This window comes from Glossina fuscipes, unplaced genomic scaffold (genome assembly GCF_014805625.2).
Source record: "Glossina fuscipes isolate IAEA_lab_2018 unplaced genomic scaffold, Yale_Gfus_2 142, whole genome shotgun sequence".
In the NCBI taxonomy this organism is placed as follows: domain Eukaryota; kingdom Metazoa; phylum Arthropoda; class Insecta; order Diptera; family Glossinidae; genus Glossina; species Glossina fuscipes.
The window spans coordinates 327,974-353,461 of record NW_023998485.1 but is presented as its reverse complement, the minus strand read 5'-3'; the positions used below and the strand labels follow the sequence as shown (position 1 = coordinate 353,461).

Here is a 25,488-nt window from a genome sequence, read left to right as displayed (position 1 = left end):
GCTCAAAGGACACGTAAAATAACCTCATACCACCTCTGTTTTCAAAAATAAAGAAGTAAGAAAATTATAAAAAAGAAAAGAACTAACTGTTCTTATTCTACAATATTGGGTGCGCACGATATCTCCATTTTTGCGAACGGGAAAATGTTTACCATAACAACTACACAGTTGCGCAGATGGACAAATGAACATATGAATTTAGAATTGACCGAGAATTTATATAGTTTATGGTGTTTTTGAAGCTTCCTTCTGGGCGTTATAAAGTTTGTGAAAAACATTGAAATTATGAGACACTATAAGATTGAGCAGACGTGACCAATTCTTTCCATTGAAGTAGATGCACTACAGCTTCGCCTATGAAATACTCGATCAAATTTTTGTAGATTTATCTGCTATAGTTTATGAGTAATGAGCTAAAAACCAATTATTTATTTCTTTTGAAAAACAGATGTGTCCTCACTTTACTTAGCACTGAAACCGATTTGCTCCATTTTCAATACCAACCTGCGTGCAAAAACTTCCAATTTTTCTATCAAATTTAAAGTCGATAGCTTCATTTTTGGAGGCAAGACAATGCTTACAACAGGCATTACAAGCGAGCAGATGGACACACAGGTGGGCGGACGGAGAGATACGCTAAAATCGAATTAAAATTTGATGCTGATCAAGAATATATATATACTTTGTAAGGTCTCGGGGACACTTAAACTGAAGGTCCACAGGTTTGTCTGTCTCTCGGGCTGTACACTGCTCAAAGCGTGGCCTTGATCGCAAAAATGAAAGTCAAAGAAATAATTTGGCGAAAACATTGGAAGTCGTTGCACGCGAGTTGATATTAAAAATGGGCCAAATCAGTAACAGGATATACTCACACTACAATATAAATTGAGAACATCTCGACGTTTGGTGTTTTTTACCCATTACGCATAAAGCACAATAGACAAATAAAAGGTAAAAATGATGTATAAATGGGAAATACCATAGTACATAACAATCAAGTGCGATGATTTTGGCCTTTCTGCAAAGTAAAATAAGAGTTTCGCGTTTAATATTATATGCGGCGCTCAAAATTCTTCTTCTTCCAAATTCATCTTTTTTACTGTTTATTTGAAGAAATCTGCTGCCGACGCCCACCAACCATGTTTAGAAACTTATGGTGATGCTGATCCATCATATCCCAATAGTCGGTTTTGGGATGAACCGTTTAATGGTGACGACACAAATTGACTGAAAATGTCATTTTTTGGCCCCTTGTTGCAAGAGTTATCCAAGATGCATTGTTGCAGGTCGAAAGGAACGCCCTGTCAACCCCCGGGGCACTAACCAGACATGGCGCCTCCTGTTAACCTATTGTTAGATCGGTGGAAGGAGGATCCAAGCCAATATCGTTCTTTCGACACGGCATCGACATGTTGGCAAAAAGGTGGGAAAAAGTTGTAAAAAATACTGGCAAAAATTTTGAATAATATACATTGTACCAATTCGTCTCAATAACTGCCGTTTGCAAGTGAAATAATGACCAACATTTTGGAACACCCCAATACATATAATAAGTTATATAGTACTGTACCGTATTACTATAAATAGAAGAGAATATATATATAAATAAAATAGAATATGTGATGTGTAAAACAAGGTACGCAACGTACAGAATGATTTACTAAGTAAGCGTAGTTTAATATTGTGAACAGGAAATAAAGTGAATTTCTTACTTAAACTTCGCAAATAATGTGAAATCATTAAATTGTTTGTATTATTATTTTTTTTCGTTTAGATCGGTAGGGACGAGTTTGGCATCCATGAGAAATTCTGCGCTAATATATTCTATCCATGCAGCATTACGCGTGTTCAACAATGGGTTTCGGAAACGATTTAAGCATGCCCGTCCGTCCCTTTATATAATGTCTACTGTAAGCATTCCCCTAGACGCAAAAGTGAAGCTATCGATCTCAAATTTAGCAGAAGCATTGGAAGTTCTTGCAAACAGGTCGGCATTGGAAATCAGCCGAAGCACACGCCCACAGGACCATGTAACCAGAGAATAGGTCTCGTTTTCAAAAGTAACGAAAAATTGGCTTGTTGCTCGTTGCTCATAAACTATAGCAATTAAATGCACAAAACTTTTATCGCATATTCTGTGGGCGATGCTGTGTGCACGAAAATGGAAAAAAATGACCCCGCCTACCTTCTATTATAGTACATTAAAATTTAATCCAACCGCTGTTAAATCTGATAATCTACTATCTGTTTATGTTAATAATGCGATATCCTATATGAAAGAATGTACCATTGTTCCATCATACAATCAAATGCCCTACAAAATTATACGCTAGCTTGTAACATATTCTAAAAAACTCAGCCCATGCCGAAAAAAATGTATTTCTTTCTTGGCTTTACTAACAAAATTAAAGCTCATACTTAAAGGATCTAGGCTTTATATTTGCTCGTTTTAATCAGTTGGCAAATTAAAAGCCCAAATGAGTTACAATTTAATATATGAATAAAAAATTTCAAATAATTAAATGTAATTGCGTAGTAGTAGAGCATAGTGAAAAAAAAATTGTTTTTTTTTTTTGTCAAAAAACATTAATGCATTTATATTGAAACTTGACCCAGTTACTTAATTTCTGTTGTTTTTTATAACAATCTTAAAGACTACAATTACAATTTCTTTTTTCTGTTGTTGTTTTTTGTTGTTGCTTTAAACTATAATTGTCTATCTTAAAAACCTAATTTATCGTACCCAACACCGAAAGGTGTAGAGCATACTCAGTTTTTCAAAACGTTTGCAATTCCCAGAAGCGAGATTTAAAGACCGCATAAGATATGCACATTCCAGGCACGTTTGTCCGTCTGCCTGTCTGTGTGCGGTAAGCATTCTCCTGATCGCAGAAAATAAGACATCGGCCTCAAATTTTGCTGAGATATTGAAAGTTCTTGCATATAAATCAGATCAATCGGAGGACGCACCTCCATTATAATGTATACTAAAAATCATCAACTAAAATTATTAAGGTTTTTAGTGCTTGTACTGTAGGGTAAGGTCAGCCACGCCCATCTAATAATATAGTATCGAAGTTTTATTTTTATATTTTGTTTTTTCTTTTTTGGTTTCAAGATAAAAGATTCGGCCACAGTCGAATATTATTTTCTTATTTGTTCTCTTTTCATAAAGTACAGGTGACGTGGAAAAAAAACTTAGAAAGAAAAATGAATGCAAGTGTTGCCATAATTTTATATAGCGAAACTTAAGCAATAACCCTAATGATAATAATAATAACAAATAATCTAAAATACAAACAACAAATTATTGTAATTATTACGCTTTTAAGCCAATTCTTATAATTCAATTAAAGAGCACAAACAAAGCTAACGTCAAGTTAACTAACTTAACTTAACTAGTGACGGTGATGATGACGATGGTGACGATGATGATGATTGCGATGATTATGATGATGACGATGGCTGATTAACGAAGGCAATAGTAATTACAAGTTTGCACCAGTTACAGTTGCTGTAATTTGTAACTTGCAACATTTTATGCTGTTATAATTTACTTTTGATGATTTTCTATTGGTTTTTGTTTTAAACGATTTTGTTATTGTTTCTATACATACGTGGTTTTCGAGTAAAAAACGTAAAATGTTGCTTTAACGGCACGGTGCCGTCAGGGACGTTTGTTTCACATTTAAATTACACCAACAAATGCAGAAAAACGAGCAACATGTTACACACAAAACTGTATGCTTGCACTAGCAAACCAATTTTGTAAGATTTACTACGCTAAACTATGCTTTGTCATAGAGAAGAAGAAGGCCCGGTCTAACAGCTTTATACTGTTAATTTTCTTTTTACCCACTGCATTACTTGTATCTTACCGCTGTTGCGATTGTTGTTATTATTATTATTATTATTATTATTATTACTTCGGTTTTATTTAATATAGGTATATCTGCCAACGTATGGATTTGTAATGTTGTGCATTTAGCTATTAGGTGTTTTTTTTGTTTTGGTTTTTTCTTTAACTTTTTGTTTTACTCTTTTTTTTCTTTTTTTTCTTCTTTTTGTTATTTTCTGCAGCCAATGAACATTTTTGGTAGTGGTATAAAAGTAGCAGCCAGGCAAACATTTCATATCACTTAATCGTTAACTGTGCACAGCTATACACAACAATAGCGGCTTAGCACAGCTTCAAGAGTTGACTTAAGACGCGTTTCCTTACGTTTATACGTGCGGCGCGGACAAAATAAAGTAAAGTTGATTTTTTTATGTTTTTTTTTAAACACAGTAAACAAACGATATAAAATCAAAAAAAAAAAAAAAAAAAAAACAACCAGTGTGTTTACTTAAAAAAATATAAAGTAAAATTTAAAAGAAAATAATTTTAATAAGTAAACACTTTAAATACAAGTTCGTTGTTTAAGTCTTTCGTTTCTTTTTGTTTTCAATAGCTGACCCAACCAGGATTTGTGGATTTCTTTGAAAACACTTGCTTAGTGTGTTACGTCATTTTTATTTACAATCATTACAAAAAAAAAGGATTATAATTTTTTTTCCGTAGTTAACATAAATTAACAAAAAAGTAGAAATGAAAATAATGGTGAGTAAGAAAAAATCGCATATATATGACTGCATGTGTGTGCGTGTGTATGTATGTGTTGCGTGTAAAGGATTACCAATTGAAGAAAAATGTAACGAAAGTGAAAAAGAGAGCAAAAAAACCGGAAATGTTTAATAGATGTGAAATAATTGCAAAAGTGATGGAAATTTTTTGGATTAAAAACTAATACGGAATTAAAACAAAAATGGCATGCCGAACATTCTATTAAGCCCTTTTCATTTAGTCGGTGATACTGACGCCAAATGAATGGATTTTTCAAATTTTGTAAAAAATATCGTTGAAAGTTTCAAGACATATCCTATGCAAGGAAACGACTAAACATAGGCTCTGCCTTTTTTTAATAGTGTAAAAATAATTCTACTTCCTTTAAATATATAGGGCTAAATAAAAATAATCTAAGAAGTATAAGATATACAATTTTTGCAATCATTGCATTCTATGAACCGAATTTATTCCGAATTCTGATTAATTTCTGGCATATACCAACGTTATCTTTCTTATTAGTCACAATGCTCTTTACGTGCCAAAAATTACATAGGTTGTCACAAGCGAGCATCCTTGGCACTCAAGCAACAGGATCACTTTAAATCTCGCATTTAACCAAAAAACTTCCTGTTAATTTTTACGAATTTATTTTATAAAACCTGAGCGGATGTATCAATACCCCAAATTTAATTTTTTGCGTACACTTCCGAAAGTCCTTACTTTCATATTGAGCTACGAAAGTCAAAACGTTTCATCCTATATAAAGGTTACTCTTCCCTGAAAAAAAATGTCCTTACGGCTTAAGCCCTATGTTTCTTCTTCTAAGTACTTTTATTTTAACTGCCCCATTCCCAATTTTTATTTATATGCTAGCAAATTCGAGCAAACCAAGAAAATTCAAATCGATCAATTAAAACGTTTTTCTACTTTTCTCTTTCGTTGAAGTATTTCATTCCTTGTATAAGTGAAATAAGCTATTGATCATAACTAAAACCGTCACCGTTTGATGTTTCTTTATATACCTAAGGGTCTCTTTTGCTCTAAGTTCCATTTATATCACAACTAATAAAACTTCTTCAAACCGCTTTGCTAAAACCAATGTTTATACATTTTTTCCTTTTTGTTTTTGCGAATTTATTGTTCACTAAATAAGCATAAACCGCAGTCAACTAAATCCCAAATAAAACCCTCCTTAGCTTCGCTTTTTATTCACATTTTTACAAGAAAAAAAGGAAAAAATCTTAAGTAAACCTTCGCTTTCAAAATCTAAGATTTGTGCTTCACCTTTCAGTTCAAATTCTACTTTACTGCCCGCGAGACAAAGATGTTAAAAAGACGTTGTGCATATAACACGAACATAGCATAAATTTCACTTGCAACCGAGGTTACTTTCACTTTGTTCTCCTTCTTTGTTAAGAACCATCTAACCGCTGATTGTTGTTTCCACTTTTCCCCTTTCAGAAACTCGCCATAATACTTCTTCCACTACTTACTTTCATTACTATTTCAACTAGCGGAGTCATATTAGAGCTTATTTTTTCAACCATTCTTCGTCGTTCTTTTACTTTCCATTCTAATGCCTCTTATAAATACAGAAATGACATTAAAACGCCTTCTTAACGAACACCAATTTTTCGTCCTTTCTCTACTTTCTATTTCTATCCCTATTATAAGTTAAGGAGAGACTTTAAAGCGTTTTAGCTTTTCACAATGGCACTCTCCCTTGTCGGATTTTAATATTCTTATATAATTGTTCGCTTGCTTTTTATGAATATTTAAATTAAAGCAAGAACCGCTGATGTGTGGAACCTATACATCAGGACCTATTACCTCTCAACTATTAAACTCTCAGGAAATGAATCAAGATAAAAACTCTATTAACGGCCTTTGCTTGGCAAATTAAGCCTAATTTTTTGAAGCGAACCTTTTTAAATAGAAAAAACAACATTTTGAATCACGGTAACCTCTAACAAATTTATTAATATACGTAAACTCAAAATAGTTTCACTTGCTTTGACTTCTAATGTACATGTTTTTGTTTTAATGTCTATTTCTTATTTTTTATTTATTTTTTTTCTCAGCGAACAGCTCATCTGCTCGCGGTAGTGTTCCTATTGGCCACTACTCAGGTGCGTGCTGAAAACGACAAGCAAGCGACGGGGGCTGATGAAAAAACGGTAGAGCCTAAAACCGCAGATGTGAAAGACTCAGCAGCTTCTGCAGCTTCGGCTGGTGATGATGAAACTGCTAAAACCAAACGTGGCTTACATCATTTCGAAGACCATCATCACTACGAACATCATTTTCCTTCGCATGAAGAGAAAACTTTGACGATTATCAAGAAAGTACCCGTACCTTATCCAGTAGAGAAACACATTGCAGTGCCTGTTGAAAAGCATATACCCGTACCCATCAAGGTGAAAGTGCCAAAACCTTATCCAGTGGTTAAGCATGTACCTTATGAGGTTAAAGAAATCGTTAAAGTTCCACATGAAATTCCGGCCCCTTATCCAGTGGAAAAGAAAGTTCCCTATCCAGTTCACGTACCTTACGACCGTCCTGTGCCCGTAAAGGTTTATGTGCCCGCCCCTTATCCGGTCGAGAAGAAAGTACATGTCCCTGTTAAAGTTCATGTACCCGCTCCTTATCCCGTTGAAAAGAAAGTCCATGTACCGGTAAAAGTGCACGTACACGTTGACAAACCCTATCCAGTTGAGAAGGTGGTACACTATCCTGTCAAGGTCCCCGTAGAGAAACCAGTACCTTATCATGTTGATAAGCCGGTTCCCTATCATGTTGAGAAACCTGTAGCAGTGCCAGTAATTAAGAAAGTTCCAGTTCCTGTTCATGTGCCCTACGATCGTCCTGTGCCTGTGCATGTTGAAAAACCGGTACCATATGAAGTCAAAGTACATGTGCCTGCCCCTTATCCTGTAGTCAAAGAAGTGCCAGTTAAGGTGGAAAAACATGTACCTTACCCAGTAAAAGTGCCCGTTGAGAAACCAGTTCCCGTTCATATTGAAAAACATGTGCCCGAATATCATGAAAAGCACATCACCTATAAAGAACCCGAATTCATTCACAAGCATATTGAAGAATCTCACAGCAGTGGTGGCGGCGGTGGTGGCGATGGTGGTCATGGCGAAGAATATCATCATATTGAAGAAGCCTCGTTCCATCATGAATCTTCTCTCCATGAAGGATTACATGAGGCGGATGACCATTATAGTTATTATGATCATCACTAAATTATTATATGTTAATTTGTGACGTTTTCTCTTGTTTTTCTCTTTCTTCTCTCCCCACCTTATAATCGTTACCACAACATCATGAAGAATCTGAGTTCATCAGTTTACTTGTTACACAATGTTAATGATGAGAGCGTGATTAGAGAGACCGGAGATTAACACTGGGAGAACAAAAATGAGAGCGCACAATATATGAACACACTTTCACATATTTAAAGGTTATAACGAATCATGATTTTTTGACGTTTCGGGATATTTTCGCATAAGGGCTTATGAATTGATTACGTTGCTATAGTGATAACCGAATGCAATAATGATTACAGGCAGAAATTATGTTTTTTTTAATTATAGGAATTGTTAAATAATAGTTTACTATGTTGGCCTTTGGATTATGTTAACAAAATGCTTTTGTTAATTGTCCCTTTTTAACTCTAAAAACAAACAAAAAATTAACAATCGACCATTGAAACCAAGTTACAATAGATTTAATCTTAAAATACTCAATACTCAATGAATTGTTTTCATAGTTTTTTAAGCCATAATTTTAAATTAAATGTCAACTCGTATAGGTTTGTAAAATTAATTTTTAACTATTTAAAAATATATTTTTGGCACTTTTACAGAGATTAAAGCGACAACAAAAACTATTCTACTCCACAAAATCTGCTCTTCCTCCTCCTTCTGTTTCGTTGGTTAGCCGTTGAAAACATCTTATGGTTAAGCTCCGCCTCTTCCTCACAACGCAGAATACAGACGAAGGAAAGAACCGAGCCTGAGTAAGAAGAGAGTGCATTGTAGTTTTCAATCTTGTGCCGTTCAGTGTGATCTTATTTTTTATCTTATTTTAGATATAAAAAGCATGTGTACGTATAGTTTTTTTCTTATTTTTTTAAAATAATTTGATGATAAATACATCATAAAAAGAGATTTTTTACTTAAGCTTCACTCTGCTATCTTGTATATTATTTTAGTTTGTCTACTCGAGTAATTAGAGAGGCAAGCAATAAGATATCTAGGGAAAATTATCGAATATTGTGTCATTTTGGTTCATTTCCTTTAAATTTTTTTTCTCTTTGCAAAGCATTACACACACTTACACTTTCTTGTTTTTTACCAAAAATTATCCTGTTTTATAGAAATTTATGTATGTTTGTAATTATACTTATTGTACTTAAAGACAAAAAAAATTGAAAAACATGGATAAATAAAATTATGTAACGATAAAACGCGAGAATGATTTCATTTCTTAAAAGAAAGAAGAAGAGCGGATGAACTATTACTTAATACAATCTATATTAGAGGTATGAAATTAAAACCTTATGCCAACAAAAAAAATTTAAACTTATTTAACAATTTGGATTATTTATAGAGAACGAAAACGGAACATTTTTCCCACGCGGCGTACAAGATTCAAAGTAGTTTAAACGAAAACTATCCAGAAATGATTGTTTACTTTTTATTCTTTAAATTGCGCCAAACTTTAAAAACTTTTTAAACAAATCAAAACCTCTCAAGTATTTCGTTTTCGTTAATGAAGGCATACTATTCAGCATACTTTACTCACCTAACATGCTTTCAATAATTAAATTCTTTCTAGTGCTACTTGACTTGTTGCAATCACACCTAATTAATAATTAAATAAACTTTGCAACAGACTTGGTACGTTGCCAACATTTATACTTGTACGTGAGAGTAATTTGACACAAAAATTAGTTATACCAAATTTGAACCACGTAGATCTATCTTTTGGACCTCATTTCATAGAAGCGCGCTAACTTTTATTTAACAAAAAAGTTTAATTTTTAATATTTTGTGACGTAAATTGATTAATAATAGCAACTTAACATAAAAATTAATGACAGGTAATATGGACCCCGTAAGTTTACTTTTTAAACCGCACTTTATATAACGCTTCTCACGTGAGTCATGAGAGTAATTTAAAACTAGACCTACATATATCAAGCTTGGATCATGTAGATCCTTTCTTTGGACACTACCGCAACAAGATCTAATTTTTAATATTTTATGATGACAATTTTTCCATAATACTGATTTGACAAAAAATTAAATTTATAAAACTTCAGCCGATTGGGTCTTTTTTTTAGACGTCATTTGGCCTTTGGAAAAACGGTTTAATTTTATTAAAAATTAATGTTATGACGAAAGTTGGCTCTTGGTAGCAGTTCGACATAAAAATGAGCGGTACCATATGTAGATCATATAAATCTATTCCTTAGACTCAACAAATCTTAAAATCTTTAACAAGTAAATTAAGTTTGACTACGAAAATTGACGTTGTTGGTACCCTGCATTATGAAGGCTTTAATGAAAAGTATGCCTTTGCAAGAAAACTGTGCCATATAGTCATTGTTGCATATCACGAAAATGGAAGAATAATTGTATAATGCGAGATGACGTACGGTCAACCTGGGCGCGACTATGATAACAATGTACAATTTTTACATTGTTTTCTGTTCTTAACGGAACCATTTATTTAAAAAGACAATTCTTAACAAAATTTGATTGTAAGGAAAGTTATATACATATATATTTAAAGAAATAACAATTATTATTATTATCATTATTAATTACTATTATTATCGTTATTATAAGAAATACAACCGACGGTTAAAGTATTGAAAACTATACCGCAGTTGAAAATTGATCCACAACCATTGAGTTGGTAGATCCTTTGCCTGCTCGACCACTTAGGCGAATTATATATATATAATACAAGATTCCATGTAAAAAAAACTTAAGTAAATGTTTTTTGAATACGGCAGATGCTTTCCTTAGAAAAACCATGCAAAAAAACAGTGTAAAAATACATTCGACTTATGGTAAACTTGTACATATATTTCACAATCTTAAAAAATCAGGTAAAATGAAAAAAGTCCAAATACTTTTCCAAAAAAACATGCGAAAAAAGTAACTATGTATTTATAACACAACAACAATTCCTTTTCGTTACAAGCAAAAAAAATTTCAGTCCATAAGTCCAATATATAAAAATTTAAATTGAAGTTAAATTGAAAAATGACAACAAGCGTGCCCTTTTACTACGGACTGGAGCATCAAAAATGAACATTAACTTTCCGAACTATATTGAAATTATTTATTGCATAGCAAGATCTGGACAATCTAACACGAAATAAATACTGAATAATGAAGTGCGCAAATGGAATCAAAAAATTTTGGTTTTTTGGGTAGCAGACAAAGTCAAAAAAAAATTTTAATTAAAAATTTTTTTTGGGATTCCTGCTAGAATGAAAAAATGGTGTAAAAAAGTATACTCGTTATCGTTCAAAATCGGATTAAAAAGACAGCACGAAAAAAAACTTTCCTACATTTTTTCTGTAGTGTTTGAGTTTAAATTAAACTTTGTTTCGATCCTAAACTTCGCTCTACGTTTATTTCATTTTTTTATTTATTTACAACAATAACATACATATTTTGTTGTCTTTTTTTTTTGTTTCTGTAAGTATCTAATGCATGTGGCTAATAATCACGGCTAATGAACCACAAAAGTTTGGATTAAAGACAATATCCGTCTTTTAAGTTTCAGTTTAAAATATCTATAATGCCTACGACATTTTTAAATCCTTTACCATATCCTGATTACCTCTCCATACCGGACAAACTCTAAACTTAAAACACATATTTGATTATCTTAGATAGTATACAAAGTAGAACGATAGTTATCAAACCAATTCAGAGTTCAGGAACATAAAATTTGTTTTCGCTAAGGATGTCCCAATTGATCGCAAGTCTAGCGTAACCTTAGCGAACACTTTTTGGTTAGAAATTTAATTTCTACTTTCAAAACCATGTCAATGCGTATGTGCATGACTGGTGATAGCCCAGTACACTACAAAGTGCAAAAAATTAGAAAATGCAGGTAAACGGAATGCATACTAAGTGCGAAAACCTAGGAGAGAAAATGAAATGCCTTTAAAGAAATACCTAAATGACTAAATATGTTATAGAAACGCCAAACAAAAAGGAAAAACAAAAACTATCTATGCATGCTTTAATGACTAAAGATATAAAAACCACATTAGCAATCATGTGCCAAAACATACACATAAGGTAATAAATTTTTAAAAAATTCAAACTTAACTTATAAAAAGAAGAGATTTGCATATTGGATGTTTAACCAAGAAACCAATATAAGAGAAAATTTAAAAAAATTCATAACATCAGATTAAAAACAATTTTTTTTTTTTAAATATTTTTCATCACTCAGTTGAAATAGAAATAAAAAATTTTTGTCACATATTTAAAAGCAGTCTCGTGAATTGGCGAAAAGACTGCGAATAAAGAAGATTTTTTTGATCAAAACATATAACGAAACTTAAATCACTTCATCCAAATACAGAATTTATCAGCCAGCTGGCTATGCCAAAGTCAAACTGACGCTCCTGAAGTGCACACGTTTCTGGCCAACTGTACTTTTCCACTGAGTTGTCACATTGGCTTAGTTGCGCAAAAATTTGTATTATTATACGCGCAGAAGTTTTTCAATCATCAAGAAATCGCTTACGGCACAAGGGTATATTAAGTTTGTGTGGATGTACATAACTCATAGAAGGACTTAGTTTAGACCCACCTTTTACTATTTTTATCGATTCCGAAAGTGATTCAACATGAAGGCTACTACACTTATCTGTCCGTCTGTTCGCCTATTGGTCTTATTTTGACGTGTTCCACCTAAGATATTTCAGTTCAGTTTTTGAGCTCTGGTTCAAAGATAACCCCATAACGCCTTGTTTTGAGAAGTCGTGATACGAAAAAATATGACGATACGTAGAATTTCGCGACAAATATAAGTACTAGTCATTCGATATTTTAATTTGGTGTGAAAACTGTTCGTTCCTACGATCTGTGTATGGCGGAAAGGCCTAATATTCAATCTCTAGCACTGCAACTTGTTCTTTATCAATAATTTCACAAGGAAATTAACTTTACCAAACGTCCACCATTTAATTTTATTTGTTGGACATCAACGCATAAGGGGATGCCATAAAACATTAATATCTAATAGGCCAAAAATATATGGTTTTTAACATTTTCTGACTTTCACTATGCCATACGAATAGGGGAGAGATATAGTGAGTCTATGAAATTCGATCGAAATTTCTCGAAAGTTGCCGCGGATGACGTGGACACACATTAACCAACATGTGACTATTTCAAATGCTTCTAGCTATTACATATATCCACTCAAATTGATTGTAGTCTTACCAATAGCGGCTTAAGATAATAAAAATGTCAATTGCCTTAGTCTCACTTATATTCGTACGTATACAGAAATTAGAGAAATTATTTCAACTAAGTGTACAAAAATTTAAAATGAAATAATTTTGTACAAAAAAAACTTATGTTAAAATGATAAAAATCTCATAATCAATTGAAAAAATATTTAAACGCGAATTTCAAAACATTGGATTACGCGCACAACACGTTTACAATTAACTTTCAATTACACGCTTGTTAGTCTGGTCGATAGCGTCTCACATTTCTTCCAACTATACTCCTCTTTCAGCATTTATGCAATACACTAATATAGGTGTAAAACTGAATGCACTAATAAAACGGGTATTTAAAATTAGCTCTGGAATACTTTTAATCTAAGTTTGTAAAAAATAACCCAAAAAGTAAAAAGTCTTTGGTAAAAAAACAGAGAAACATAACAAATTAAAAATTGTCTATAAAAAAATAGTTCGACATTTCTGGCTTCACGATAAAAAAAGTCCACTCAATTTACATATGCAGCCAGCTGACCATAAGCAAATTTAATGTATATATATGCACATATATATTTCGTTAATACTAGTTTTTTTTTATCCTCTTTATTTCCTCGACCACTTATAATCAGGAAGAAGGATCTTAATCAATACATATAAATTAGAAGTAGTTTTGGACTTACTTGATATATGGTATATTAGCTGGCACATGATATTTGGCTCCAGGATCGAAATCTTTCTCAGAACGTAGCACAGGTGGTTTAGTGCCACTGTACTTCTCTCTGAAGTGATATTTGTGATATTATTATGAAAGATGTTTTCTATTTAAAATGCATTTGTTTACCTTAAATTCCAATAATGGCAATTCATCATATGCTTGTTAGCGTTACCACTGAAAATATCGTAACGCCAATTGTCCAAAGCTAAAGCGAACGGCAGAAATGCTACTTTATCAATTGCCATTGAAAATAGATAATTGATATCATAACTGCTTTCATCGACAGAACGTTGAAGTAAGCCTAGTGTTTGAAAGTGCTTGGGAGTGGAAACTGATAGTCCAACTGCGTCACCAATGGCTTGATGGAAAGCTGCAAAGCAAAGAGGAGTTTGTTAAAAAATCATAATAAAAATATCTTAATACCTATCCGTACCCGGATTAGCTCCATTTCTAAAGACTTTGGGTAAATGGCGATACTGTAAAAAGTACTGTATATGAGCCATTTCATGATGTACACTAATCATACTTTTCTGATTAATGTCCGCACACACTTTAACCCTAAAGTCATGGCGATTGCAGAAATCCCAAGCCGAGGGTTCGCAAAGAGCTCTCCTATCTACGGGTTGTTCAAATATAGAGTTCTGATAGAATTCCGGTCCAACAGCGCTCATATTAATCGAAGTAAAAAACTCCTCGGCCAACTGAAACATTAACAACGGCGTATAACGTTGCTCGAGCATTCTGGGAGTAATATCTATCAATTTCTTTCCTGGATACGGTATTATAATGTCCAATATATTCGACCATGATTGAGCATACATGTTGCCCAAAATATGCGAAGGCAAAGGCGCTATACGATTTATCCTTTCCGGCCCATAGTATTCGCGCAACTTACGACGGACATAAGCGTGTAAGCCGTCGTACAAAGGTCTAATTTGCTCCCAAGCAATATCAACATCTTGACGAAAGTTACCCGATTCATAAGGCAAATACCAATATTCGCCAGCATTAGTAACATCTATAAAAGTGTTGGGAATTATTTCCCATTTTCTTTTTTAAAAATTTCATTACCACTTACTATTGACATATGCCACTTCATTCATGACATCAATTAATTGCTCGTAGCCATCACGCATTTCTCGACCCGCTTTCCGATGGTATTCCAACCATGTATGCTGCAACTCATCCCAATCACGGCTTTTGGCCATGATTTCTTTTAAATCGGGAATATAACGAAGATTACAAGCAAAGGGTTGCTGATAGCCGCAAATCGTAGCTCCATTGTAAATATACAACATTTCGTTAATCAAGCGATTATACTGCTCACCGTAAGGAAATATATGTAATTGTTAAAAGTTAGTTTTTGAAAAAAAAAGTATAATTAATTATATCTTACTCTGTCTAAAGTGTCTAGAGGTAAGGCATTAGCTCCCGCTTCTGATTGCAACATAAGCTGACGATATAATTTACGATCGAGTATTAAATTTTTATTAATACTTTTCGATTGCTCAGCTACTAAACGTTGGTATTCCACATAGCGCTGTTGAGCATTAAGCTGAAATAATAAGAAAATTTGAATCGCTGCAGAAAAAGCTAAATAAAATACTTTTTTAACACGCTCTAGCGTGTTTGAATACGAATTCATTAGGTTTGCGCCTGTGTTTTGTGAAAATTACAAAAACGTTTATATGAAATTAAATTCCTTTTCCTCTCTATATCTTTTAGTACTTAGAGATTAGAACGAGCTTTAATGGGATCACATAAGCTCCCCGCGGATCACTGCTCTGAGAAGGGCAACTACTTCGCAAATGATTATCTCTGTGCATGGCACATGACAAAACAATAACAAGTAGCTGATGATTATCCTCGTTGCAAAAACTATTGGGAGTACTCTTTATTTTAAAAAGAGAATCTCGCTTAATAAAAAAAAGCAAGAAATATGTACATTCAGAAAAATGTCGGAAATTTTGGATGAACGCTGTCTTCGAGTAAAATTTTCTTTTAGAAAAAGAAAAAAAACTTTGTAAGTTTTACTTTATCTCGACTTATCCAACCTAACGTAGTCTAGTCTAATCCAGCTCTGCAAGCAACTCGGAAGCAAGTCGTGCGCTTAGAATAAACTCAAATGGCTACGATTAGGAATGCCTAAAGCACTCTGTTGGTTGTTGACTTTAAGGTAGAGAAAGAAAATATATAAAAATATTATCAATATATTTTATATAGAGAAAAGTCTGTCTTACGAGAAAGTTCACTAGGATACTCTGTATGATGACAAAATTTATACATGAAGCAATTAGAGTTATTATAATAAGCAACGGCCCATCCTTAAATGTCCTATTCTACCCTACATATACTTTTCAAATTAAAGCGTTATAAGTGGGCGAAAAAGTGGTCCAATCCGAACTACTCGATCGACTTGAAGCCAAGACACATCGGTGGATCACAATATGAAAATATTTCAAGAATCAAGTAGGCTGACCATAAGAATATAAAACGGATATACAAAGGTAGATCTATTTCAACTCTAGTGCCGCAACTGGTGAAGGGCATAATGGACAATGGAAAGCATCCAGAATATCATTTCAAGAATGAGTTGAATATGTAAGAAAACAAACGAAGAAAATATATCAAGCTTAAGGTTAAATGCAGTAAAAAGTAAAATAATATTGTCAACGCTAAGCTAAATTTACTGACTGTATCGACGTTTCAATTAATCTGATGCTGTATAAAAGTACCAACTTGAAAGCATAAAAACCCAAAATCCCCAATTTTGTTATACCCTACACATTCCGTAGTGTAATCGCATATTAAATTTGTGCGGATATATACAACATCAAGAGGGGCATGAGATGGATCCGTTTCTTATTACACTGTTCGGATCCGACTACTTTTTCGATCACTTCCGATATGACGTCCCACTTTGAAAAGTCTCTCTATGAATAGTTGAAAATCAAAGCATTTAGAGAAAAATATTTTTTTAAATGTTTGAAAACAATCTTTTAGCAACAACAAAGCGTACTTTTTTCAAAACAAAACAAGAAGAATTTCTGAATCAGAAACTGGGCTTACAACTCAGTAATAGAATACTGATTACATATTTGATTTGACATAAGGCACATAATTTTACATTTCTGAAAATAATTTTGTGAACCGACTTCATTTGAAGTTTAGCTTGCCGTTTATTAACTATTAATATAAACCAAAATTTATTGCAAGTAAGAACATTACGGATAGGAAAAACTACTTACACCACTTTGCCGAAAATAAAAAGTGAGAAAAAAAAGAAAAAAAAAACATGTACACAGCTAGCACAGAAGCACACCCGCAACAAGGGCAGATGCAGGTTGCAAGCGAACCCCAGAACCATTGCAAACATGCATAAGTTTGGCAACCGTCACATTAATAACACAACATTATTTTAAATAAAAAATGAAATATTAAGAATGAAATGTTAGTTTAAGTACGACAATCGCGAATATTAAGCAACGTTGCTTTAGCAGACTTTAATGGGTCTGGTAATGAGAAGTGATAGACTAATTCAGGTTTCTGCAAACAACTCTGAACGGGTTAAACAACTTATAATTATATTTACATTGACTAAGCTTAATCAAGATGAAGTGCCTAGAGAAGCGGTTAGGAACATTATAGCTTATCTGACCAAGCAATGCAGGCGAGTCAATAGTACCATTTATTACTTTGATTAAGAGGGACACCCCAAGGACAAATCTACTTTTCTCAAGTGGCGGTAAGGATAATAGAAGCAACCAGTTTTCATAGAGGGGAAGAGAAGCAATCCCTATGGCCAAACAACAAGAATTGCTTTTGAACAGATTCAATTGAATTTACATAGCACCTATATGAAGGAGACCACACAACAGAGACATACTCAAGCATAGGTCTAACCTTTGAGAAAGAAAGCTTCTTACATTTATTTAGATTTAGATTCATAAGATTCATTCATTATTCAAGTCAATTTCAAGCTGATTTGATTGCGATTGTACGGAGAAAGAAGAAAACAGCTTCACATCATCAGAATACATTAAGATCTCGCTGGATTTAATCGCCGAGGGCAAATCATTAAAGTATAAATTAAATAAGATGGGTCTTAAGTGGCTACCTTGAGGTACGCCAGACGTCACGGGGAATTGATCCGAGGTAATGAAGTTAAACAAAACCCTAAATGATATATTGTGCAGATAAGAGCTTATCCATTTCACTATATAGAAAAGGAAGCCAGGGGCTTGGAGTTTAAAGATAAGTAAGTTATGATTAACTAAATTAAATGTCTTGCTTAAATCAGTATATATAAGATCAGTGCGAGAGCCACTAGAAAAAGTCTTGAAAGCATGACAAGTAAACCCTAAAAAGTTGGTGACCGTAGGTCTTCCTTTGCGAAATCCATGTTGGAGTGGAGAAATATACGATTTGATGACAAAAGCCAAATGCTGAGTCACAATTTGCTCGAACAGTTTGCGCAAGACACTCAACTTGACAATGCCTCTGTATTTCTCTACAAGTTGCCTACTTCCACTTTTGTGAATAGGAATAAGGAAACAAGCCTTCCAACACAAAGGGAAAGCACCTAAATTCAAGGACTTGTTAAAAATCTTTGAGATAACACCGCACAGCTCGCCAGCAGAGGATATAAGTATAGATATAAGATGCGGGTAGTTTACTGATATATCGGAGTCAGTAATCGAAAAATTTCGTCGTTTAGCAAAGAGATTGGAGGTTTCAATATCATTCGAGAACTCAGAGCCGTTAAAAGAAACATGGGAGAGATTTATGGAGATTTTTCTTTTGGAGTTAACAAACTTAAAAAAGCATTCAAAATTCAGGTCACATATAAGTGTCTATTGGGAAATTTCGCTCCAAGGGCGATGAACTCCACGTCGGAGTAGTGGGAACTTCAATTAAATAGGAGGGGACCGTACTCACTGAATTTAGAAAAGAAGAACGATATTTTGAATTTAGGCCCCTAACATTTTGATGAATAAAAGATAATGATCCTGAAGAAATATTTAGTTTTTTGAAGAGGAAAGGGCTACTGCATTAGCCGCAATGGTTTGTTTAACAACATATCCACGTTTTCAGTCGGAACTAGAATTTAAAAAGACGAGATTGCTCTAGGTTGAGAAGGAGCCGATTTGAAAATGCTAACACGCTTTAAATTGACAGATGGAACTTTCGCCGCCAGGTACCTTTTTATGTTATCCACAGATGTATCAGGTGCCATTCTTGACAGAAATATTGTCTTTCTTGGAGGAACTGCCTTCAAGCAATTTTCATCTGTACTAGAAGCAGTAGGGTTCGCGGATGTGGAGTTTTCAGTAGGGGAGAATATAGAAGGGGTAACCAGACTTGCACGAGCAGCTTGTACGACGTGCGCAGTTTGGCGACTAGCGTTCACACTCGAACAGTCAGGGGCTTATATGTGCTGAGATCCAATAAATATATCTGATTCAAATTTACTGCTGTTCAGCAAACGATTCTGATTGGATTTGTATAATAAAAGGTAAGAATATCATTAGTCCTTAAGGCTATTACCTATACATCTGCACCTATGTAACCCTAGTTGGAACAGGGTAATCCTTTGCGGCTCATTTGAACCCTGAGCTTTATTATTTTGATTATTGCATATTGCATATTGCATTTCCAAATTTTTTTTCACTTTACGTTAACTTAACAATAAAATCTAAAGAAATATATTTGCAAATATAATCCTGATGTCAAAACAAGCCCTTCTCGTTTTACTAAAGAATCTTGCATCGATAACCCTCATAGCCTCATAGAGAAAAACCCCCGGTCAGAAAATAATTTATCCAAAATTTAGGGAAAAGATACGTTGAGGAGCTTAACAAAATAATAAGTACCGCAAAACGTTTAAATGTTTCTTAACCGTGAACTAAATCAAAGTTTATGCAGAACTATAATGTAGGTCACCAACGCTTCCTGGCCGCAAAAATTAAGCAATCGCTCTTATATTTGGCAGAATCGTTAGAGATTCTCACGCATAGGTTAACGTTGAAAATGGCCTAAATCGGACAAAGGATCTGTCCAGAGCGCACCTCTGATTTTTGAGTTGTTGATCGTCGCTTATAAAAGAAAACAGACACATGATAGAAATTTTCTCGTTTTTTCTACAAAAAAGGGAAATAATCCACACCGCCTGCACATAATTTTCTACGCTTAAATATTGATTACTCTTTTAACCTCGATACCGGATTCTTTAATTTCCATCAAATCAACCCTTCTTAATAAGCGTGATGTCATATTTAAATTTCACTTGTAAAATTAATAACTTAGTATGATTAGAAAATTAACTGAATTTGTTTACTATTATCGGTTGCCAAGCTCTTGCATGTTTGGAATGACTTCGGGATACAGTCACCACTCGGATCTCTACCGGCGACGGATTTGTCTCTGTGCTTGATGTGTCCAGGCTTTTTTCTTTCTCTCCCTTTCTTAGGGCTGACATAGCCTGTACCACCTTAAATACTATTAAGTGTTCAAGCGAATTTGAATATATATATATATACATGCATAGTGATATGTCGATTAAGCTCTTGTTGTCTTCAAAAATATGGCGCAGCTAATGCTAATAAAACTGTATCCTTTTCATCTGAAAGTAGAGTCTACGCTTTACGCAATAACATAAGATAAGCGTTGAAATGGAGAAAACATTGCTTTTTAAGAACTTTAAATAAAATGAATTCTCATCTAAAAAAACACTTTGCATGGAAAGCCGTTCTTTTGTACGTAATTCAAAAGACAATGCCATTCAATCGTACAGATTGATGAACATTGGGTGCGCGACGTTTCAAAGCACAAGTAAACATCACAAAGGTTAGGCGGACAATTATTATCAATGGGAAAGCTGACTACACAAGCTACCAAATTTTCTTTGATCTGCTTGATGAAGAGTATTATGTGTTGCTGCAACTAAACAAAACCATCATCGGGTACCACTAATGTGCCAAAGGACATGGTATTTTAATATGGTCTTTTTATATCATATAGCAGTGGGCACTACATGGCAAGCCCCGGTCGTGGAACGTTATTTGCATCCAAGTGCTACACCTCCGACTGAATTCAACAGACATTACTTCTTCTGATTAATGCTCGTTCCAGTAGATACTTGATCTTTCCTCGGAATGGCAACCTTTCTTTTGGGGACACAAAAACATATGGCCTTTCCCGGGTAACCTCAAAAACTCTTGTTACTTCCGCATAAGATTCATATTCTACATAAAACATGTGAAAAAAAGGAGCTTAGCGATGGACAATAAGGTATATCGATAAAATACCGATATCAATAATATACACACATAGTCTTGATCAGCATTAAAATCTGAATCGATCTAATAGTTTGCGTCTATTAGTGTGCCGCTCTGTCCTTAAAAAACCGTTGAAAGTTGTTTCGCAGGTGTTGGTATAAAAAAAGGGCTAAAGCGAGCTAAGAGCAGTCCTATAGTGGGCGATGCTAAACAGTATATAAAAATGGACCATATATTTCATTTTTATATAATATAAAATATTAAATTTTTTGGATTTTTTGAGTTTTTTTTTTTTTTTGAACCATGCCGTTGACCATAAAAGATTCAGCCAAAGCGAAGCATAGCTTTCTTAAGTGTATTATAATCACCTAAACTTAATCAGACCCCTTATTAGGATGAAAATCGACTTTAATATGAAGGTGATATATTTAAATGTCGATTTCTTTCGCCATCATCCACCGCATTACAATTGTACATTTTTGTAGAACACTACAATTTTGCTTCATAAATTAAAAGTGCTTGTGTCACTTCCTTACAAAATTAAATTTTATTCCTACCTACTTTCTCAATCCAAAAGTTGTCGAAAGAAGTCTTACTTAATTCGTTATCTTTATTTATTTTATTTATTATACACAACATTTTCTTCACAATCTTCTTTATGACACTCAAAATTTTGCGGGATTAATCACAATGTTTTGTTATTCAAAACCTTCATCATTTTATAAAGTTCAAAAGGGTGTGGAATTTACCCTTGAACTTATCAACTGATTAAAACCAAATTTTTCTAAATGAGCTTTTATTTACCTGAACTAAAAGGTGGAAAATAAGTTTTATCCCAGTTACTTTTACGTAACTTGACTTTATGTGCAGTACCATAACATTTTAGTTTGGGTGCTTAAAATTTTAATGTGTGAGGAATCGGTTGTTTCTAAACGATCTAAAGTTTTATGTATGTATAGTCACATAAAAGTCTCAAGAATTAAGTTTATTTTCCACCATTCAGTTCATTTAAATAAAAATTTAGTTATTTTCTTTTATTGGTTTATTTTAGTAGGAAAAAGTTAATCCGCCATTTAGCCGGAGGCATCCCTTTGAATACACAGAATATCAGATTCTATAGATTGGAAGAGTCCATAACAGCAAACCAAGTTAAATGAAAACTTATAAAAACCGATGAAATTCTTCAGCCAGCCCTCATTGATCCATTCAATGAGCCAGGACACAGAGGTATAATAAAATAATTACATCAGCTCCCTAGCATGTAATAGCTTGCATATGAAAGGAACAAAGCGGATAACTAATATAGTTATCTATTTAACGTAGACATTTGATGTCAAGAAATTCAAAAGCCTGATTTAATTTCTTTTTAATTTTTTATTCGGAATTCTTAAAAAGGATTTCTTGCAGCTATCATGCAATATTAGATAAACCATGAATCATTCTTCTAATAAAAGGTCGCTTGTATGCTTTTATTTTAATTGCAGCTTCAATCAAAACTTAATCATCTTTCAAAACACGAAACAATGGCTTTATGAGAATTTCTCAAGCTTTTATTTTACGATACATCACTTACCGCTTCCGTTTGGGTAAAGGCATTAACATTAGTTTCGAAATTCCATTGAGCTGCCACATTATTTGTACATTCCACCGAGCCCCGATGATCTGTTTCAACTAAGAGATTTCTTAATTTTTCCAATTCAATCTGATAACGTCGATCCTGCTGAAAACGTTGACGATCCAAATAACGTTGATTTAAATTAAAACGATCCTGATTTGGATCGAAAGGATTTTGACGATTATTAAAATCGTATAATTCGGCATTTATTAAGGGTGGCTGTGGTATTAAATTATCGTTGTTATTATTGTTATTATTATTGCGATAACGATTGTTATTATAATTGAACGGATTGTTATCATAATTATGATTACTAAAGCGATGTTGATCATTGTTATGATTACGATTGCTGTCGAACAAACTTTTATCGCTAAATGGAGAATCGCCACCAACAAAATTCGAATTATAAGATCTAAATGGTTCCCCGTAGAAGCCATAACGCATTTTTTCATCATAGGTTTGACCATTCTAAAAATAGAAAATGATCATTTAAACATTTTTAATTGCCTACAATGAGTCCTTTATTATAACGTTACCCTAAAGTCATCGCTACCATCTTCACTGTTTTTTTCATCATAGGGTGGGCCAAATCTTCGGTCTCTATCAACATCACCGAGCGTCTGTAAAGGCGTAGTCACTTTATCACCATTGTAATATATTTCTGGTTTCGGTGTAATTTGTTGCACATAAGGAGGTAAATCCAGTTGAGCAAATGACCAGATGGGGTCGCAGAAAAACGGTAAAAAGCATAAGATTAACATAATGCGGCAGCAAGTCATGGCGTTTAACTTTTTTACGAGTAAAATACTTTTTTTTTTTAGTTTTTTTTTAATAAAATTTTCATAAAATTAAAAAGTTTCTATGCTTTAGTTTTTCTCTCCTTTTATTAGTTATTTCATTATTTCTTGTGGTAACCTCTCCTCTTTGTTTCCAAAATTAACGTTAAATTTCTTTTGTGTGAAAAACTTGTATGCGATAAACAAAACACGAAAAAATTTTTTTAAAAAAGTATTATTCAATTGAAGAAAACCTTGTGGAGACCTTCAAAACATAATCACAACTCAAACCCAAAAATATTCGCAACCATTATAAATATATTTCTTTTTTTATCGTTTACGTTTTTAGAAATTAAATAAATAATAATTTTCCAAAATTTAATGGATCTTTTTAAAATTTTTATATATTTTTATATGTACATTATTAAGGAGAGTATCGGGATGTCTCTGGTGGCCGTAAATGTAGTCTCTATTAAAAGCAGTGAATTAGCTATGTAATTAATCCAATCATCGGCTAGTTTTCCGATTTGATTTTAATTTATCCTAAAAATTTCCGTCCATGTCTTCAATCGGTTAAGTTAATTCTTTGCGAAGCTGTAATAGCAATTATTTGGGAAAAGGAAACAATCATATTGACAACGATGCTTTATCAAAGACATTAAATCTTCTAGCGCTTTTTTTGGCTGCCTTTTTGAAAAAAAGTTTAGCCTCAGCAAAAGAATAGAGGTTTTCTTGTCTAAAGCACCAGCCAATACGTCCCAAACTGATTCTTAAGAGCAGTTAGCGTTCCCTCCCTTACGTTTGGTCGAAGCTTGTTTTGTTTTTAACGATGCTCTCCTCATCGATTGCTGGCTTCAAATCCTTTAGGGTTCGTTTTCAATATTTTCTACAATCCACATGTATAAGTTCTTAAAAACATATTATTAGCGGCTAACGTTTTCCAACGTTTTCAATGATTTCCCTCTTGAAAGTCTTTTTGAAGCGAGCAACCTGAGGCAAACTTTTAATTAAGCCGTCTGTTCTTGAAAGTGAGGACTTAAAAATGAATTCGCTACCGGCTGAAAAGCGTTGCAGAGCTTAAAAAACCGCTACAGCACAAAGAAAGTTTCGAGAGTTGTATCTCGTATAGCGGCTTACAACTCAAAGGTTAATTACTCTCAGTCCATTATACTGATTAACATGAACTATTAACTTCTATGTTCGCAGTACTATTTGCTTAAAATGCATACATCAAATCGAATAAAGTTCAAAATTCACTTTCGGTAACATTAACTTGGCTGATATCTCCATATAATTTTTTGTACCCTTTTAGAATGCTTGTATATTAAAATTTTTCTATTTTTATTTTTCTCCACTTTCCTGATATTTAACGAATTTAAAAATATCTTTATTAGATTTATCCCTAACAATGTGCAGCTAATTTTATTTCTAATTTCATTTGATTCATCACTTTCACATCGAAACGTATTGTAACGCGTTTCAAACACTACTGACTGCATATACGTTCCAAAACAAACTTTTTTCGAATATAAATTTTTTCATTAAGAATCTTTGTGTTTACGCTATGAGAAAAGGAAAATTACGTATGTATGCCATTAAAATAAATAAAAAAATAAAACAAAAAAATTCACACAAAAACAAATTCAAATTTGTAACACCAACAACGTCAGGCGTTGACAGTCAGCGTTGTCTATCAGTTAGTCAGTGAGTTGTTTCAATATGAGTTAATCGAAATTAGCGCTACTTTTTTAAGCGTCAAAGTACGGGAGAGATAAATATATAAATTAATACCTTGCTTACACAATGACAATCGTTAAAGCAATTTAACTAAGGTACACTACAGGTTGAGCTCGACCACACACGATACTTTTTACGTTTACATGCATTTCTAAATGCGATTGTTGTTAAAGTTAGAAATCGGCACTAACTTAACTAATAAAATTACTTTGTTGCTTAAGTTTAAACTAAAAAAAAATATATATATAAAAAAAAATGCTATAAT

At 33.3% G+C, this 25,488-nt stretch overlaps 2 protein-coding genes across 6 annotated transcripts in view; one reads left to right on the top strand and one right to left on the bottom strand.

The window, feature by feature from the left end:
• Nucleotides 1-24,978, bottom strand: part of LOC119641102 (angiotensin-converting enzyme) — a 174,874-nt gene extending 149,896 nt beyond the window's left edge. The window contains exons 1-8 of one of the 4 annotated variants that reach the window (XM_038039545.1): nt 24,542-24,978; nt 23,247-23,675; nt 22,669-23,178; nt 15,215-15,373; nt 14,897-15,137; nt 14,252-14,836; nt 13,945-14,188; nt 13,784-13,882 (exon numbers count right to left, since the gene is read on the bottom strand). In XM_038039545.1, the coding sequence (XP_037895473.1) occupies nt 13,784-13,882; nt 13,945-14,188; nt 14,252-14,836; nt 14,897-15,137; nt 15,215-15,373; nt 22,669-23,178; nt 23,247-23,489 (2,081 nt within the window). In that variant the 5' untranslated portion in view covers nt 23,490-23,675; nt 24,542-24,978. Of the gene's footprint in view, nt 1-13,783; nt 13,883-13,944; nt 14,189-14,251; nt 14,837-14,896; nt 15,138-15,214; nt 15,374-22,668; nt 23,179-23,246; nt 24,016-24,541 lie in introns of those variants that run through there. The other 3 variants (XM_038039547.1, XM_038039546.1, XM_038039548.1) reach the window with 3 other exon arrangements.
• LOC119641106 (skin secretory protein xP2) lies at nt 3,947-8,915 on the top strand. Of its 2 annotated transcripts, none has more exons than XM_038039551.1 (3): nt 3,947-4,251; nt 4,452-4,600; nt 6,688-8,915. In XM_038039551.1, the coding sequence occupies exons 2-3, from the start codon at nt 4,589-4,591 to the stop codon at nt 7,852-7,854; spliced, it is 1,179 nt and encodes a 392-aa protein (XP_037895479.1). In that variant the 5' UTR covers nt 3,947-4,251; nt 4,452-4,588; the 3' UTR covers nt 7,855-8,915. The 2 variants fall into 2 exon arrangements, with proteins under 2 accessions (XP_037895479.1, XP_037895481.1); XM_038039553.1 differs by lacking the exon at nt 3,947-4,251 and adding an exon at nt 4,344-4,361.
• Nucleotides 24,979-25,488: the final 510 nt, after the last annotated feature.